At 36.4% G+C, this 18731-nt stretch overlaps 2 protein-coding genes across 7 annotated transcripts in view; one reads left to right on the top strand and one right to left on the bottom strand.

Moving 5' to 3' along the window:
• Window positions 1-4101: 4101 nt before the first annotated feature.
• LOC117419432 (KATNB1-like protein 1) lies at window positions 4102-15377 on the bottom strand. Of its 4 annotated transcripts, none has more exons than XM_034032198.3 (11): window positions 15145-15377; window positions 13645-13710; window positions 12991-13120; window positions 12054-12094; window positions 10509-10785; window positions 8770-8885; window positions 8551-8601; window positions 8370-8459; window positions 6848-6952; window positions 6284-6377; window positions 4102-5295 (listed from the first exon to the last, which is right to left on the bottom strand). In XM_034032198.3, exons 3-11 carry the CDS (start codon window positions 13105-13107, stop codon window positions 5263-5265), a joined length of 924 nt encoding a protein of 307 aa, XP_033888089.2. In that variant the 5' UTR covers window positions 13108-13120; window positions 13645-13710; window positions 15145-15377; the 3' UTR covers window positions 4102-5262. The 4 variants fall into 4 exon arrangements, with proteins under 4 accessions (XP_033888089.2, XP_033888080.2, XP_033888083.2 ...); XM_034032189.3 differs by lacking the exon at window positions 15145-15377 and adding an exon at window positions 14520-14635; XM_034032192.3 differs by lacking the exon at window positions 13645-13710.
• Window positions 14684-18731, top strand: part of LOC117419410 (acid phosphatase type 7-like) — a 42789-nt gene continuing 38741 nt past the window's right edge. For all 3 annotated transcript variants that reach the window (XR_009307688.1, XM_034032153.3, XM_034032138.3), the window contains exon 1: window positions 14684-14836. The gene's annotated coding sequence lies outside the window, so the exon portion shown is untranslated. The remainder of the gene's footprint in view (window positions 14837-18731) is intronic.

The following is an 18731-nucleotide window of genomic DNA, read 5'->3' as shown; positions in this document are numbered from 1 at the left end:
CACAAAACTTTATTGGTACAATACAAAAGACAAAACCTAGCAACGATAGAAGTAGGCCGGTTACTTAAAAAAAATGCACACTGAAAATATGTTTAACAATTGATATCACATCAGACATTTGGGGGATCCAATGACAACATACTATAGTCTAACAACACGTCTCCTCGAAAACTATAGTGTTTCAATTATAGTATTTGTTTTCGGACAGATGCTTTTCCTCCAGTGCTGTCAAGTCACATATTATGAACTGCCTATCAAACGCAATACAACATAATGCCCAGAAGGTGTCATCAGTGTGCATCCTACAGTTACAGTATATCACTGTAAAGCCAAAGAGACACATGTTGCTAGAAAATGTAGAATAAAATCTGTTGCTTCCACATTGTCAGATTTCAGGGGACTATTGTAGACACTGTAGATAAAATGTTGATGGACAACACGGAGAAGACAATACATAGATGACATTTCATATCAGAAAGTTTATTGGTGTCTTTTAGTGTCCACATAATTTACCAGCATTTTTTTTCAATATAATAATATAAACGTTATTCTTTATATATCTTCCTCACAATATCCCACACCGGCTCCGGATTCATTTTCTCCGCTATTTTTTCTAAAAAAAAAAAAATTTCGCCAGCGGATAAGCTTTCATTGGCTGATTTGTTCTATGACGTAATGTTGCTTCTACAAAATCAACAGTCCTGTGATACAGTTGCTTGCAACAAAGTTGCCCGAGACTTTACACGTCACTTTCTACAAAAATGTATCCCTTTCTACATTTTTCTAGCAACATGCAGACTACTTGTCCCCGCGGCTCAACAACGCCACCCCATGTCTCGACTGCAGTGTTGGTTTTCTGATGGTAGCTCTGCTGCTATTGTCTGGAACATTCAGGCTGTAACAAACACATTAAAAAAATAAGGCATTTCTCTTTTAAAACTACCGACAGTGTCCCAGAATCCAGTGCAATTTTACACAAAAATATAATTTCTGGGTCAATATTTATTAAATTCATTCACTGTGCTTCATCACAAACTAGGCAGTGTTACCCCTAGGGTCTATTTGCAGGGACACACGCTCCCCCTCATTGAAAGCATATGTGTCTGTATTTTGCCTACGTTTGACGGCCAAAAATGAAATATTTACCGTGGAGTTGTTTCACATTTAATGAAATAGTATACTTGGGGAATTTGAAGATGTTTTCCATGTGTATTGAATTATATACTGACCCACTTTGCAATTTAGTGTTAGGAAAATATTACGTTAGTAGTAGTAAGCTATATGGCATATAATCATGTTAATTTCTAACCAATGAGAATGCAGCATGCTCTTATCCAATCAGGATAGACTGAAAGTCCCGCCTCCCAGTTCCGGTCATGTGTTTGTAGTTGTAATGCAGTTTTGGAAACCATGTTCCATGATTGTAGTTTATCACATTACAATGGGCAATTAAACAAAGGTTTTGGGTATTATTTTTTAATTTAAATGTATTTTTAAGAGTGAAATAGGGAAAAACAAAGGGAATACATTGTTTTGTTATATGTGTTATTTAAAAAAAATAAAACAGGCTTTTTGGAAAAATAAAAATAAGTTTGAAAACAGGGGTATGCAGTTTGTTATATTCTTTATTTCAGAAAAATAAAATGAGCAGTAAAATGGGTGAAAACAAAAAGGGAACAAAGTGCTGAAAAAATAAAGGAAATTGGGAAAAAAAAATGTAAAAAATAAAATTAGTAAAAAGGGAAAACAAAAATGTATAAAGAGTTGAAAAATAAAGCAAGTTTTGAAAATAAAACAAAGACAGTAAATGTTAAAAACAAGGTCCCTATTTCACTCTTAAAAATACATTTAAATTAAAAAATAATACCCCAAACCTTTGTTTAATTCCCCATTTTAATGTGATAAACTACAATCATGGAACATGGCTTCAAAAACTGCAACTACAAATACATGACCAGAACTGGGAGGTGGGACTTCTGGTATATCCGGATTGGCTAAGGGCACCTGTCAAAACCAAATGCTGCATTCTCATTGGTTAAAAATTAACATGGTGATATGCCATATAGCGTATTACTACATAAGAACATAAGAACATAAGAACGTTTACAAACGAGAGGAGGCCATTCAGCCCATCTTGCTCGTTTGGTTGTTAGTAGCTTAATGATCCCAGAATCTCATCAAGCAGCTTCTTGAAGGATCCCAGGGTGTCAGCTTCAACAACATTACTGGGGAGTTGGTTCCAGACCCTCACAATTCTTTGTGTAAAAAAGTGCCTCCTATTTTCTGTTCTGAATGCCCCTTTATCTAATCTCCATTTATGACCCCTAGTCCTTTTTTCTTTTTTCAAGTCAAAGAAGTCCCCCGGGTTGACATTGTCTATACCTTTTAGGATTTTGAATGTTTGAATCAGATCGCTGTGTAGTCTTCTTTGTTCAAGACTGAATAGATTCAATTCTTTTAGCCTGTCTGCATACAACATGCCTTTTAAACCCGGGATAATTATGGTTGCTCTTCTTTGCACTCTTTCTAGAGCAGCAATATCCTTTTTGTAACGAGGTGACCAGAACTGAACATAATATTCTAGGTGAGGTCTTACTAATGCTACTAATAGTTTTAACATTACTTCCCTTGATTTAAATTCAACACTTCTCACAATATATCCGAGCATATTGTTAGCCATTTTTATAACTTCCCCACATTGTCTAGATGAAGACATTTCTGAGTCAACATAAACTCCTAGGTCTTTTTCATAGTTCCCTTCTTCAATTTCACTGTCTCCCATATGATATTTATAATGCACATTTTTATTGCCCGCATGCAATACTTTACACTTTTCTCTATTAAATTTCATTTGCCATGTGTCTGCCCAATTTTGAATGCTGTCTAGATCATTTTGAATGACCTTTGCTGCTTCAACAGTGTTTGCCACTCCTCCTATTTTTGTGTTGTCTGCAAATTTAACGAGTTTGCTTACTATACCAGAGTCTAAATCATTAATGTAGATTAGGAATAGCAGAGGACCTAATACTGATCCCTGTGGTACACCACTGGTTACCTCACTCCATTTCGAGGTTTCTCCTCTAATCACTACTTCTGTTTTTGTCTGCCACTTGTAGACAAAATTCCTATATGATAAACCCTTTTCTGGCCACTCTATAGATGAGGAGCCACCATACAGCTACTACCTTAGCACCTTGTGGCTTCAATTGTTAAGTTGAAATTGAGCCCATAAAGTGGTCTTTTTAAAATCAAATGCTACGTTGCCGTCACTTGTAGGCAGAGGGGTCATATAAACCCATGTCCTTTTCTGGCCACTCCGAACTCTACTCTCCAGGTACTTGCTGCGGCTGTTTCAGAATAAAAATGAGATGTGGAGATTTAACAACTCTGTTATACAGTATAACAACTCTATTTATTAGAGTTCACATGGGTCCTTTATTAATACATTCTGCAACCTTAGTTCCCAGTTTTAAAAGGTAAATGACTGCTACAGTACTTGATTCAATTTAGAAGCTGAACTGAAAGGGCCAAAATACCTAAATGGGGTCCACTTTACTTGTATTGTAACGCTTGAAATGTTTTTGCTTACGATTGTAAGTCGCCCTGGATAAGGGCGTCTGCTAATAAATAAATAATAATAATAATAATAATAATAATGCAGGTGCTAATTTGTGTGTTCTCTTCTGTAGTCCACATAACCTGAGATTAGGTGTTACAGCAATTAGCAACCTTTCATTTACTGGAGGTCTGGGTTTGACGATCAGGTCACAAGTGAAATGATCTTTCTGCAAAACTAAACCTCAACAGTTTATTATGCACTCAGCCCATGTTGTCAACAGACTTGGTAGGAAGAATTGTGTTTATAAGATCAACAGCAGAGCCATCATCCCAGAAGACCTGCAGGGACACAGTGTGTGTTAAGACGAGGTGTGATGATTAGAGTACACAGCTATGCCAGTTTGGCAGGTTCCCTCATAATGATTCCAGACTTGTCTTTCTCAAGGGAACCATCTGCAGTCAGCAAGTCATTGAAACACCATTACACAGCATGGTGGTTTTGTATTACTACTATTGTTGGTAACCACTGCGGTAGGACCCCTCGAGTTTATATCACTTTTATTTATGTATTTATATATTTGAAGGTCACAAGAAAATAGTCAAAACTCCTTGTTAACCATTTTTATATATATACAAACATCTTTATTCAAACGTATAAAATATTTTTTGCACTTTGAAAACTCTGCTTCTCAATACATAACATGAATCATTGATTGATGCAACTTTATGCAAAAAGTGGCATTTCAGTCCATTTAAAAAAAAAAAACAGTCATACTCAACATTTAAACAATTTGGAAAAGCTCAAAACACATAGTTTAAAAAGTAATTAGTGCTTATCTTGTATGCTATGTATCAGTATCTTTAAAAGTGCAAGTTACTTTAAGATCCACAGAAGAAGCAATTCTAAATATATTACATTAAGACAGTTTTGCCCACTCAGATGTGCTGGATCAACTACACAATATTTTGTCCATCCACTTATCCAACATAAAATACTTCATTGATAAGCTATGAACATAATGTATTTTCTCTTAAAACAAAACAAAAACAACTGTAAAAAATAATTTAGGAGGTAACATCTTTGATGGTCAACTAAAAATAGTGTAGGAAGCACAATCCTATCTTTTTATTTTTCTTTTTTAAGTCATTAATTTGTATTTCTTGTATGACGTGACACCAAACATGTTGTAAATGTATTTAATCTTTGATTGAAAGAACATAGTGGTATATACATGTACAGTCAAGTTTACATGATCAGGAAAATCGTGAATGTCTTCAAATTCTGTTTAACTTAAGTTCTGCAAAGTTGAAACCCGTGTTACAGTAACTATTACATTCATCTATACAAATGCACTGTATGGCAAAATATGCTGTAGTGAAAATCAATTGGCACTTTCAAGGCTTTTATTTTTTTTTGTATTATTTTGTTTAATAGCCTAGTTCTTACCAATGTCCTGATAAATATGTATTTATAGTGTGTGCCTCCTGGCAGGTCCACCGCTTCAATGTGAAGCAGTAATTCTCAATGAACTGAAGGCTTTAGACATGGTAGGAGAGCAGAGAGTTCTTTGAACCACTCTTGGTAGTGTTCCTGGATATGCGACCATGTGATCCGTTTGAACCGTATCACTGTAGAGCTGAAAAGCAGCTTTGTGACGGCAAGTCCTGGGAGTGGTTACTTCCTCTAAGTGTTTCACATATACTTCAGCGCAGCTGTGATAAATAGGATTCAACAGTCTGAAAAAAGAAGAAAAACAAACAATAAGCATTTATAGAGATAAGATCAGCTTCTAAATGTTATATCGATTGTGAATTACTTCCAATTGCCCAACTGCTTGGATACGTTATAAGATTTCTAATGACAACAAAAGTATGATAAATTCTTTAGTGTTAACTCCCTATAGTTAGAAAACTGGGCAGCAGTGTGGAATAGTGGTTAGGGCTCTGGACTCTTGACCGGAGGATCGTGGGTTCAATCCCAGGTGGGGGACACTGCTGCTGTACCCTTGAGCAATGTACTTTACCTAGATTGCTCCAGTAAAAACCCAACTGTATAAATGGGTAATTTTATGTAAAAATAATGTGGGAAAAATAATGTCATTGTATGTAAAAATAATGTGATATCTTGTAACAATTGTAAGTCGCCCTGGATAAGGGCGCCTGCTAAGAAATAAATAATAGAAAAGCAATGTGACAAGGCTTACAGAAGACTTGTCTAAATGTATACTGCATGGGTCCTGAACATATTAAATCCTATAGAAATAATAATATTTTAAAAGCAAGCTTAAGAGGCCTCCGATTGGTACAGGATGTGCAAAAAAACAAAGAAAGGAGGTGGCAAAACTTGCTAATCATGACGACGCCTAGTTATGTTGAATACATTGCTTATTGTCTTAGACGCATGAAGGGAACCATGATCAGGACTAGTGAGCTACTTACAGTTTAATGAATAGTTCAGGTTTACTATGCTTGCATATTCTAGGGGTGGGAATTTTGATACCTGTCCCTTTACTGATTGTAGCCAGCGCATACAGATTAATTGAATTAATTGCTGCAAAGTTATGTGGTATTGTTTTCTTGAGTAACAAATATTTATCAGATTTCTTGAAGTGCTATTTATTTAAGCACTCTAAGTTCATCCCTAATATATTCTCTCTCAAAACCAGAAACAAATGAACAAAAACAGATTAAAAAAAGGTATTGTATTAGAATCCTGATCCCTTACCTTTGCGATTTCACCGGCAGTTCCTGGAACGAAACTCAAATGACTTCCTTGTTCCCAAAGTTCTTTTAATTGTTGCTTCATAATCTGAATATTCCTAACAGAGAAGCACACACCTCATGAACCCCATGTGACACATATTTTCAAATTAATTGTATACCCATATACCAAAGTGAACTAACCAACCCAACTATTATACATCAATTTATTATATTTTCCCCCTGTGATCAAGATCTGCAGCACGACCAGCAAACTTGTGATAGTATGACTCACTCTGGATCAGCCATTGAGGACTCCTAACCCTACTTACTTGGAGAAAAGTTTTCTTTAAAAACATTTACAGTTTGAGACAACCAGCTAACAAAAGGTATCAGGTAAGAATAATTAGGATTTTTTCTGCTCAGACTGTCTTGAAGATAAAGTTTCCTTCCAGAAATACTGACAGACAAAATAACTGTTATACAAAATGAGTATAAGGCAAACAGATAAACCAATCAAGCAGCTTCAATACTATAATTTGCTTTTATTTTATTTTATGCTCATTTGAATTGGCTTAAGTAAACTTACCCATCCTCTGGATGGCTATCGCTGGCACTTGTTCCATTTGCAGATAACTCAGGCCACCATTTCTTAATGACAGACTGCACCCAGTGTAAACCAGCTATCAGGTATCTGAAACACACAGAATAACTCAGCACCTAGTTCATCTTCATCTATTCCACACATAGTTCTGAGCACTACCCCTGAATGTGAAATATTGATCTTCACAAGGTTCATATCCTCTACCAAGGGTATTAAACATATTATACACTGTGACCTACACTCACATTTTCAGGGAAAGGGTTTCAGCCCAGCGAATTAGGTAAGAGATCCTGCAAAAGCATGACCTGCACTTAGATGGCCAAAGAAGTCCCTTCTAGTGCAGCTCTTTGTTCCAAACGTGTTCTAAATTGTTTAAGATCTTTGTTCCAAACATGTTCTAAATTGTTTAAGATCATGATTTCATTTGACCTGTTAAACCTGGAGTGGAGTGGCCCCCCAGGTCTGTGTTTGGAAAAGCCTGCTCTAGAACTTGTGCAAAGGAGAAGTGGTTCTCAAATCAAAAAATCAAACTGTGACACATCAGAGACGAATCCATTTACATCTCTGCTTTCTCCCGAACACAAGCCTTAAAATCCCTATCAAATAGTACTTCAGTTAACTTCAGATCATTGTTTTTAGAATACACCAATAGAGAGAAAGTAAACACTGGCTTTAAAATGTGTTAGTTTATGAAAACTTTTGTATTTTACATTTAGACACTTAAATAAAAAAATAAATAAAAAAATAAATAAAGGTTTGTCCTGTACCAGCCACTAAGACTGCCATTATTAGAAACGTCTTAGTTTAGTTTACTGCTAGTGACTCATATCACATGTAAGAGACAGATGAAGCCATAATGGGGAATCACACGTAATATGAGCACTGATCTCTTGAATATCTATTTTTTTTTTTTTAAACTGAGATCAGGGATGGAAAGAAAACAGTCAATCATGTTATTACATGATTACATTTCCATGCCTGACACCAAGTATCAAAAGGAGGGTGGGTACCACAAACCAAGGTGTGCAGAATACCAAGGGGAAAAGACCAGATGTCATTCTAGGGCCAATAACCATTAATATATCCACTGCTCTGGCTTTTAGGGTGCAACTGTGACATGGGTGTTCAAATAATTATTTATACCCTTTTACAGTAAAATGTTGTGGTCACATCACCAGATACTCTAAAAACCTTGGCATAATTTTAAAGTTTATACCGTGATTTAAGAAACAAACACAACATATATGGTTTGGCTGGTCTATCTCAAAGGGAAATGTGATACCCAAATTATTCTGTTAATTTGGGTTTGAAACAGATCTCCCAAATTCACCATTTCATTGAGTCACATCGGCATCCCAAGTACCCCCTGGCAAGGGGTTTAACGTCACCGCTCAGTTTCCTGTAGGTGGTTTACATGTGCAGGCCTGGTATGCTGAAAACCCTTTGACATGCAGGGACTAGAATATATAGTGGCATCACAATAATAAACAGATGCAGGGATACTTACTCTTCGAATCTGCTTTTAAGAATATCTTTAATTAGTGGTAAGAGGTCAACACAGCAGCCAATAGAAATAATTGGTTTCTCCTCTTGAAGGCTAGAAAATAAGAAAAAAATCAATATATAATAAACTGATTTTCAAACAAATAAAATGTTAAAAAAAAACAACAATTTCCTCGAAACCTCACCTTTTTGTTATTACAGGTAGACAATCCGCCAGCACACCAATATCTTGAATTCTAAAGCAACAGCGAAAAAAAGCTAAAATTAGAAGACATTAGTGTTTTTTCTTTAATACAATTGGATAAATTGTATTAGTCTGGGAGGCAGTCACATACAGCACACACACATTACACATGCAAAACAGTGCCTGCACTTGGAGTTCACAAACATGCTCTTTCAAATACCTGATGAGGTATGCCACCAGTTCACTTGCATTTCTTCGCCAAAGACTCAGAGCTACATTAAGCTTCAGATTTCTCCCAAAAAGCACTTGTGTCATTGTATCATGATCCTTAGATATCTGTTCAAAACAAATACAAAGACATATATTTTAGGGTGACTCAACCCTCACAGATCATGCTATTTCCTCTTGAATGTGTAAGATTCCATGCTGCGTGGATTCTGGTGCCCAAATATGATTTGAGAAGATTGGTCAAGACCCTTGAGTCCATCTGTTTGGTGCTCTTCCTTCTAGTACCTTACCAGGTACAACTGCGCACCTGCCCAGCCCCCAATATCAGTAGTATATCAGTAGCTTAAAGATATTATAAATAAAGTACTGTATCTTTCATGGGCAACTATGCAAATCATTTACAAACTACTTGAAAGAGAAACTCCATTTACATAGCTGAATGCCAGTCATATCAGATTCCCCATATAACCTGTTAATGTACTAATATTTAAACACAACCCACCCATAACACTATAACTACGCTAACTCCTTTATGTACATTTCTAAGTAAATATAGAGTTAGAAAAACAAAACTTAAGAAATTAAATGACAAAGTTGAGACTTTTTCAATGTCTTCAATATTTTAAGTGCCATTTATTGAGTGCTTAATAGTTATGGAAGAGACAACTACAGTAATCTGAAATCAAAAGATTCTCAGTGAGACTAGACACAAAACATCTGTCCTAGTTAGTTTCACATAAGAATGTATGAAGTTAGACAAAGATTTGACACATGGGTTTTAAACAGTTTCACTTTTAAGAAGTTAATATAATCTAGGCTTTAAAATACATTTCTCATTAGCATAACAGATTGCTAGCTGCAGTCTTGTACATTCAGAAATTTGACAACACAAAGCAGAGCCACACCTCTGGTGCCTTGCTCCCCTAAAGTGGTGCATCCTGCTGTAAGCAGCTTGCTATTATAATGGAATTAGATCTCAGCATCACAGCTACTATACAGTAATATTGCCAAAAAGTTAAACTCAGTACATCAAATAAATTCCATTTTGGGATGAAAAGGTTCAAGAGGCTTAATATCATTATACATCCCTTCAACAGATCAGAACCAATGGGATTAGGTTACAATATCTGACCAATGCTGATTAGCATTCTGTGAAGCAACAGCTAAGGATCATATACTGTAATAGATGAAGAGTACTGTTCTTCACAAATATGTACAATTATGAGATATATTAATTTACACTAATTCATTTACAGTACTCCATCTGGGGGAAGCCATTAACAAAGCAAACAAAAATCAAGTAAGAGCCACACATTTAAACCGTGCATTTGTACAAAAAAAAACTTAGTCAGCTAGGTACAGTAGTATTATTATTATTATTATTTATTTCTTAGCAGACGCCCTTATCCAGGGCGACTTACAATTGTTACAAGATATCACATTATTTCACATTATACAGGTATCACATTATTTTACATACAATTACCCATTTATACAGTTGGGTTTTTACTGGAGCAATCTAGGTAAAGTACCTTGCTCAAGGGTAGAGCAGCAGTGTCCCCTAGCTGGGGATTGAACCCACAACCCTCCGGTCAAGAGTCCAGAACCCTAACCACTACTCCACACTGCTGACTTTACAGTAGTACCTGTAAAATCATCTAATTCTTAAGAAACCAAGTTTGTAATAGGAATGCAAAGGCTCAAAATGAAGTGGTTGGTGTGCAGTCTTACCTCTGTGAAATAATCGCTGAACTTCGAAGCAGCACCCTCCATCTTAGTGGAGTCCCCGGAGTTCACTGGGAAGCTGCAGCGGTCCTTGTGTAGTTTTTCATGCAAGCTGCTTGCACATGCCACTTCATTTTCCTTGTTTGCCATGTCACAGCCCCTGCTCAGAGGGGGCTGCTTCCGTCTCCCACAGGGGTTCAAAACCTGGTGTTTGCTTTTCCTTTTGTGGGACACCACCTTCTTCCCCTTACAGGAGCTGTTTGCAGTCTGACCAATTGGAGATCTATGAAACAAACAAAAACAAATGTTCAGGTTATTAATATTGTGCAGGCTTCATTATTAAAATAGTGCAGCTTTGAGTATTCAGCAGCAGCAGTGTGAAGGGCAGCAATTGAAAGGACCTGGCTGTGTGTGGATCTTATCAGGCAGATTTGGAACTAAATAAGTAAGAGGAAAAAGTGTTTTACCTCAGTGCTGCACATATTGTGTTTGCCCTTTTTGTTTACTGATCTACATACAATTCCTTAATTGTTGGACGACACTTTCCTGTGCTAGTGCTCTCCACCCGTGCGCACGTCTGATTATAACATCCTGCACCGATGGCAGCATTCAATTCATTCAACTTGTCTTAAACTCTGATAAAGCAAAATCAATGGTGTTCACAAAAAATAAATTTCTTGATATGCAAAATGTATATGTTCTTGCATTGAACTAGTAAATAAATTACAAATATTTGGTTAGACAGGAATTTCAATTTTACGACACGTCGATATGCGCTAAAATAAAAAAAGAAATAGAAATTGGGTTATTTTTCTAGACATAAATCCTGTTTTTCAGTACAAACTCATTTTGATTACATTTTTGTCACCGATTGACTATGGTGACATTGAGTACCTACTACCACAGTCTTAAGAAAGCTGAATCCTTTGTACCATAATGCATTGAGATTTCTAACCAATGTGGGGTATTCTGTTTACTATTGTGATTTCTATAGTTAAGAGGACAGTAACAAAAAAAAAAACTAAAAAAGTAATTTGAAGCTTCATGCTTATAAAACACAGACAGGGGCACACTGTATTACCTTTCCATATCTGATGGCTAGGACTGGATTTCAAATTAGGCATAGGTATGAAGGGAGTGAGCTGATCCCCAAGGTAAAACGGGGTAATATTGAGGTGTATTTGTGGAGCTTTTTTATAGGGCTTGCAGACTGTGAGCATGACATTTAAACAAGAACACCAGACAATTAAAGATAAAAGCTTTACAGTATAAGACTCAGTCTCCAGATATGTCAGCATAGAGACAATACCTAGTCCTCTGAAGACAAAGCTTTTTAAAAAGAGATGGGCAAATATGCAGTTCTAAACCAAAAGATGAGATGGCGGCAGTTTGCTTGAGTATCTAGTCTTCCCTTCCCTTCCCTTCCCTTCAAATGATCTCTCTCAACCCCTCCCATTGTTTTAACTATGGGTTTGGTTACCAGACTACCGACCAGCTCCACTCTCCTTTAAAACTTGTCATGATTGAGAAAGCATGCAAAAATGTACTCACCTCTTCTTATTATTTAACTCTTCCTTTTTAAAAAATGTAACCTACAAAAGAAAAGGAAACTAATTTAATTCACAGGTGCGCATGAGCATCTTTGAAACCAGTTTTGTGTCTAAACGTAAATGTTACTCTATGAGGTTGCTTCATCACCACAGTGCATGTGAACTAGTCAAACCTGGGTCTGGTGCCTACACATGTCACGTAGAGCAGTGTGTGTGGGGGGGGGGGTATTTCACTAATAGAAAATACAAGATCAGAACTAACTATTAAGGCTTGTGTTCCAAAACAACAGCTGTACAACTACACAGACACCAAGGAACTTACATTTAATTATGAACGGAGATATGATCGTGGGACATTGCAGCTTTCATTTTATATTCTATGGAAAATGTATCAACACACACAAAACATCCTGTGTCTGCATTACAGTATGCAATATACAGAAAAGAGAAACTCAAGCAATCAGTCACTGTTCCCCAGTTCAAACAACAAAGCATTTATAAGCAGATTGTTTTCACAAGCGTTTCATTCTGATGAGAACACGTTGTAAATAAACTGTATTGCTGATAGCCTTTTGTTAAGAAAGTCTACAAAGAGGACATTCAGACATATTTGCTTGTCCAGTTCCTACAGTAGAAGCTAACTGATCTCAAAATTGGGTCTTAAAAGGATACCACTGATTCAGCATCAACAACATGACAAGGTCTCCTACCCTCTGTCACAAGTTTATCTCCACTGTGTCCTCAGGTCCTGGTTTCTGTGCTTATAGGTATGGGTTAACTTTGTCAACACATTTTAAAGACTTCAATCTAGTCCCCCATACAGCAATTCAGTTCTTTCAATGTATCTGTCCTATCAGTGTAACTTTCTATATATGATATCTTTAAATCCTGCAGCACAAGCACAGTTCTCAGTGACAATACACTTCAACATACTGTACCTCCTTCATGTTCTTGTTGCCAGAAGGTTGCATTTTTTGTTTGAGAAGTTCATTGGGCCGACCCTCCTCGACATACTGGAAATCTCTGTTTTCAACATTGTGATCTCCAGATGCCATAATAGCCTAAATCCTTGATACAAAAAAAGATTTAAAATGCCATTAAGGTAAGGGACGACCTTTAAGATATTGCGTTACATATTTTAGTGTTTTTAGTGATCTTAATTTCACCAGTTGTCATCTTATTGTAATAATTCCACCGCAAAAAGTAATCGATCATTTATAAACAATATTATCCATTTCATTTTTAATTTTTATGTACAATTTATGCAGAGGAAGGCCTCTTATGGTCCAGAGCTGGCTTGAAAAATGTACTTTGACATATGTTCAATGGAGAGGACATAAATTTCTGCTGAGATTTAAAAGGGTCCCCTGTGAATAGCAGTTAATTTAAAAGAAAAAGCTGACAAAAAACAGCTGTGGTGTTGTGAATTCATGCATTCGGATTAAAAACATGTGGCTGTTACGCAATGGTCATGTGTTAGTTAAAAGCTTATCACATACTTAACCATCAGTATTGTACATTGTTTATACAAATATGTGAAAAAGAAATACAAGACAAAGTTAGTAGTTTAATGTAAAACCACTTCATACTACCCTCTCAAACCGGCTGGCTTATCGGATGCATCCCAAGATGAACCAATGTCCATTTTTTTCCCAGTGCTGGATAACAAAGAGCAATCAGACAGACTTGAGGAACTTTATTAGCTGCAACTTGGCAATAGCTAATACTCTACACCCTGAAACTGTTCTTATAAATAGGGTCATTCTTTTTTAAATTTCCCCAAACCAAGTGAAAATTTTATTTTAATTAAAATTATGAACACTGAAACTTATGGTAACCATCAATAGTGTGTGGGGCTAATTCACGTACAGTATGAGAAAACCCATTTCAAAACAAAGGATGAGCCGACACTACGGTGGCACACGTCTTGGTGCAGACCACCTGTTGACAACCTAGAGACCGTCTGTCTTAAAGACTGCTTGCCTGTTGTAGGAATCTACATTCATTCATAACCAAGGCTGGTCCCATACTACAGAACAGGTTTAATTAAGAAGCGACTTACTAATATTTACTGTAGTTCTCCTTTAAATGTCTGTCACTTGAAGCATACACTTTGTATTGCAAGTGAAATAAAAGCATTTGGGATATCACAGGCTCATTTAAGACATGAGTATCTAAGCCCGTTTTTTGCATGGAGGAATGACAAACTACACTGAACAATGCCGGTGAAACTAAGCACGACTGGACAGTAGTTTACTCGTCAGGAGGACATCACATCCGTAACACGGCACAGCAAGATAGTAACTCAGTATCACCCTTAAATAAACAAACGTGCTGTTCAGAAAGTACACCTGCACCGTGTCACTCACGGACGACCATATTATTAGTGTCCACTAAAACACACATACATTGAATCATAAATCTAATTTTCCCCAGACCTAAATGTAAAAATTCTTAAATAACTTACGGCATATTTACAACAGGTCTGCCCAAGCAAGTATTACCCACAATCCCCGTCGCACAGTGAGGATTATGTCATGTTATTGTTTATTTCTACAACAATATGGCGCAGTTTAAATAAAGAGCTGGATAATCTTCGAGTGCTGAACGATGCAGAGAAATGCACAACGCCCTAAGTGACATAAAGAAAAATAGTTCATTCACATTGCACTGACATATTGCTTTCTCGGATTCGTCTAACTAGTACCTCCCCTCTGCAGAAACTACACTGGGCTTCACTGTATTATTATTATTACTAGCATTTCAATAACAACATCTACCAAGGTAAGATGTTTTATTATTATTATTATTATTATTATTATTATTATTGACAATATAATCGAATATTCTACACACCGATTTGCAATACAGTTAGTGGATTCACAGTGAAGCAAGGCCTTCGTCCAAAATACTGATGAAAAACATATATTCCTTTGTTATTGATTGGGTTGTATTTAAGCTGTCCAACCAAATTAAAAAAAAAAACCAAAAACAATTTCCTCTTAAATAATTCTTATAAAAAGTGCAACGCCCAAACAAGTTTACAACAAAAGACGCAATTGTTTTCTCTTCTTTGTACAAAATCAACTTACCGTTACATGTTGTAAGGTTGTTTGTATTCTATTAAATAGTAGTGCTTCGTTTAGGATTCGTTTCCCACTGTAGTGTAAGATCTAATTACGAACCCCAAAGGAACACCAGAAATTGTAATTCAATGTAAACGACAAGGAACTAAACTGCAAATTCACAGCCAGTGAGCGAAGGCTGCGCCATTCAAACGAAGGTTAAGGAGCAGCAGAATGTTGGGACTTGGGATAGATCTGTCAGCAGGCAGATCTGGGTTGATATGGGTGCTATTTCGCCCTCTAGTGGCGGACCGTGGGAGCACCTGTGAGTGTGACTGTGCTGTGTTTGATGTTTCCAGCCTTGAAAGCCGGCGCACCAAGCGTTAGAATGCGTTTAGGGCAGCCATAACTGCCATTTGTTAAAGCTGCTGTTTGTTTAATTTTGAACAGTGTTAAAGGCAACTAACAAACAAGAAAGAAAAACTAGGTGAAAGAAAGTAGGTGTGCTATGCATATTGTCTGTACAGCACACAGCAACGTAGACCCTTTATTCACTTGAAGCCCTGTAACAGTACAGTAAACCATAATGTAAATAATCTATTTAAATATTAATCCAATTGAAATCCATATTATTTTTTATTTATTTGGTAGATGTCTGTATCCAAGGCGACTTACAGGGCAGGACAGTATTACAATGCAAGATTAATATTTAAATACAGTATAGTTTACAGTAAGTGCAAATAATACTACTAAAGTACAATATGAACTAGGATGCAACAAGTAAGGATAACATGAAGTTATATCTACAAAGACTTATTATTATTTATTTTTAGCAGACGCCCTTATCCAGGGCGACTTACAATTGTTACAAGATATCACATTATTTTTACATACAATTACATTATTTTTTTACATACAATTACCCATTTATACAGGTGGGTTTTTACTGGAGCAATCTAGGTAAAGTACCTTGCTCAAGGGTACAGCAGCAGTGTCCCCCACCTGGGATCGAACCCACGACCCTCCTGTCAAGAGTCCAGAGCCCCAACCACTACTCCACACTGCTGCCCTATTATTATTAGTAGTGCACTAGTGCAAGGATGGTGCATTAGCTGAGGATCCAGTAACGTGCTCAGGTCAGGCAAGTCCAGTGCATTGGGGTAGATCTAGAGATCTACAAGTGCAGTCTAAACAGGAGGAGGTGGCGGAAGGCAGTGAGAGAGTTCTCCGGTAGCTGGTTCCACCACAGAGGGGCTAGGAAGGAGGAGGAGCGGGCACAGGAGGAGGATGGAAAAAATATATGATACAGGATTCATATATTTACTATATTATTCGAGTTATACACCAAACACAGCATATTTCTAAAGTGATATATAAATTCAGCGTTATCTGAAAAAAAAAATATATAATGCCATCACTAACTTTCTTGCAGATATCAACTATCTTATCGATCTAACAGCTAATAAATGAAAGTTTAATTAGATTGATATGGGTGCTTTTCACAGGTGTGCTATTCCTTTCAATATTCCCTGTCACTAAGAGTAAGGAATGGAAAATAAAGATCCATATTTCCTTCTTTAACTGCAGTGTCCCACAATCTAGTTTGATTTTACACTAAACTATGTATCCTTTGAGTACTGAAAATCTGTAGTTTAGCCTTCTAAGCAGACCTTGTTAAGGTATAATTTCCTCCAAAAGCAGTTTTAGCTGTACTCTCATAAACGTTTCTCTGTGTTGTACTTACCATCTGGGATTTACCATTTACCTGTGTTTACCTGGGCTTTAACATGCTTTCCCTAAGCTTTACTTTGCTATACTATATGTAATCATATTTTTACCATGGTAAACCACAGTAACCTTTTTAAGAGTAGGTACACAGTTCCATCGGTTTGACAAATAGCTATGCAACTGTTATAACTTACAGAAGGTCTGTCACTCACACCTCAGGAAGAAAACAGGCTTTCTTTTTTTTCCAAATAATGTTTTGTTATACTCATAGCATTTTACAGGGTATGGGTAGTGAGATGCTATCAGCCACACAGGCTTACAATATAACATTAAAGCAATCAAAACAGTACCTCACTTATAGGATTTACAACTGGTAGAAAAAGAGACAGAGAAGCATTTTTTATGTTAAATTGTCCTTTATATATAAAAAAAACAGACAATGTAAACAAAGATTGAAGAATTATGTGACTTCATAACCATCACACCGCTGTCAGTCTGCTTTTGTTTTTTTAACGTTACTGCTTGAAAAAGTTTTATTATTATAGCAATTTCTATAACCTGTTATTACCAGATTTAGGCATGGCCGCATTTTACAGCATGCTGCTGCAAATGATTAGATGAATCCTCGCATAACCCCAGCTCATAAATACCTTGGAATAAACATCTGTGAGGTTCTCATTTCAATTCAAAATCTGTTTTCTATCTTTGATGAAGAACCTCAGATAGTATGCATCATTCACACACAAAACCAGATTCTGAAGCCTGTTCACTATACAGCTTTAGCATTTGGAGACTGATTTTTAAAGAGTCTGTTTCATTAATTAAATCAAGTTAGATATTAACTGTTAAAACAGTAAATATCAAAACAGTGTGTTTTTTAAAGAAATCACACAGAGCTCTATTAATAAAAATCACAGATAAGTGCTAGAATGGTAACACTCATGGTAAAGCACAATCACATTGTAGTTTAAGCACAGTGAAATCATGACTTTTATGTACCAGCTGCTTTCTTTTACATTAAAAAAATGCTTCTGTTACCGTTTACAGCAGCAGGTTATAATCAATCTCTCTTCAGTATCTATGCTATACAGAATAAAAGGGACTGCCTTTTCCCTCATATTGTGTTTTTATTATACTGAAAACCTTTTTACAGGAAAGCTAATATTTTCAACTTGGCAGTTGTTAAAACATACCCTTAATATATGCTGAATGACGAGGTCAAAGCAGAAGTTCTGTTCTGTGGTCGTTTTGTTTGGTCAGTGCATGTGACAGTGTCTTGCAATATATAAAAAAAAAGCGGAATATTATTAAATTGAAGCAAAGTAGCAAGTCAAAAGAGGGGTCACAAAGAGATATTACAAAGTAGCCTGTCCTTAAATAAGGACAATGGCACTTAATAGATTAAGATATTTGATATGTTCCCACACCCCGTGTGAAGCTGTGATAGACCCAGAACAGACTAGCAGGTTTATCATACACCCTATCTGAACAATGCACAGAAACATGCACTCCTTAACATGAAGCCTTGTGTGGGGCTGCAAGGTAACCTAAGATAGCAGAATGGATACCTTTTGCTTAAGTATGCACAGAGGTCCAGAAAAATGTCTAGACTTACAGACCTGCCATTGTAAGTGTTATCCAGAACCTCTGGTCTGTAGAGTGTCATTTTGTGCCTCTTGTTAGTACTAACTATATTAACGCAGGCCTCCCTTTTATTCTGTTAAAGGTATTTTAAAACTTAGCTTGTGTTTTCATTTAGCAATATGCAGATAGTTCATTCTAGCTGTGATCGGACCGTGTGAACTACAGCACAGGTACCGATATGCAGAGGTTTATCTGTTGTGTTGTGTTTGAAAGTTTGCATAGCATAAAAAAAAACCAAAAAA

This window comes from Acipenser ruthenus, chromosome 18 (assembly GCF_902713425.1).
Source record: "Acipenser ruthenus chromosome 18, fAciRut3.2 maternal haplotype, whole genome shotgun sequence".
Lineage (NCBI taxonomy): Eukaryota > Metazoa > Chordata > Actinopteri > Acipenseriformes > Acipenseridae > Acipenser > Acipenser ruthenus.
Note: the sequence above shows the minus strand (reverse complement) of the source record. Positions and strands in the feature narration are given on the sequence as shown.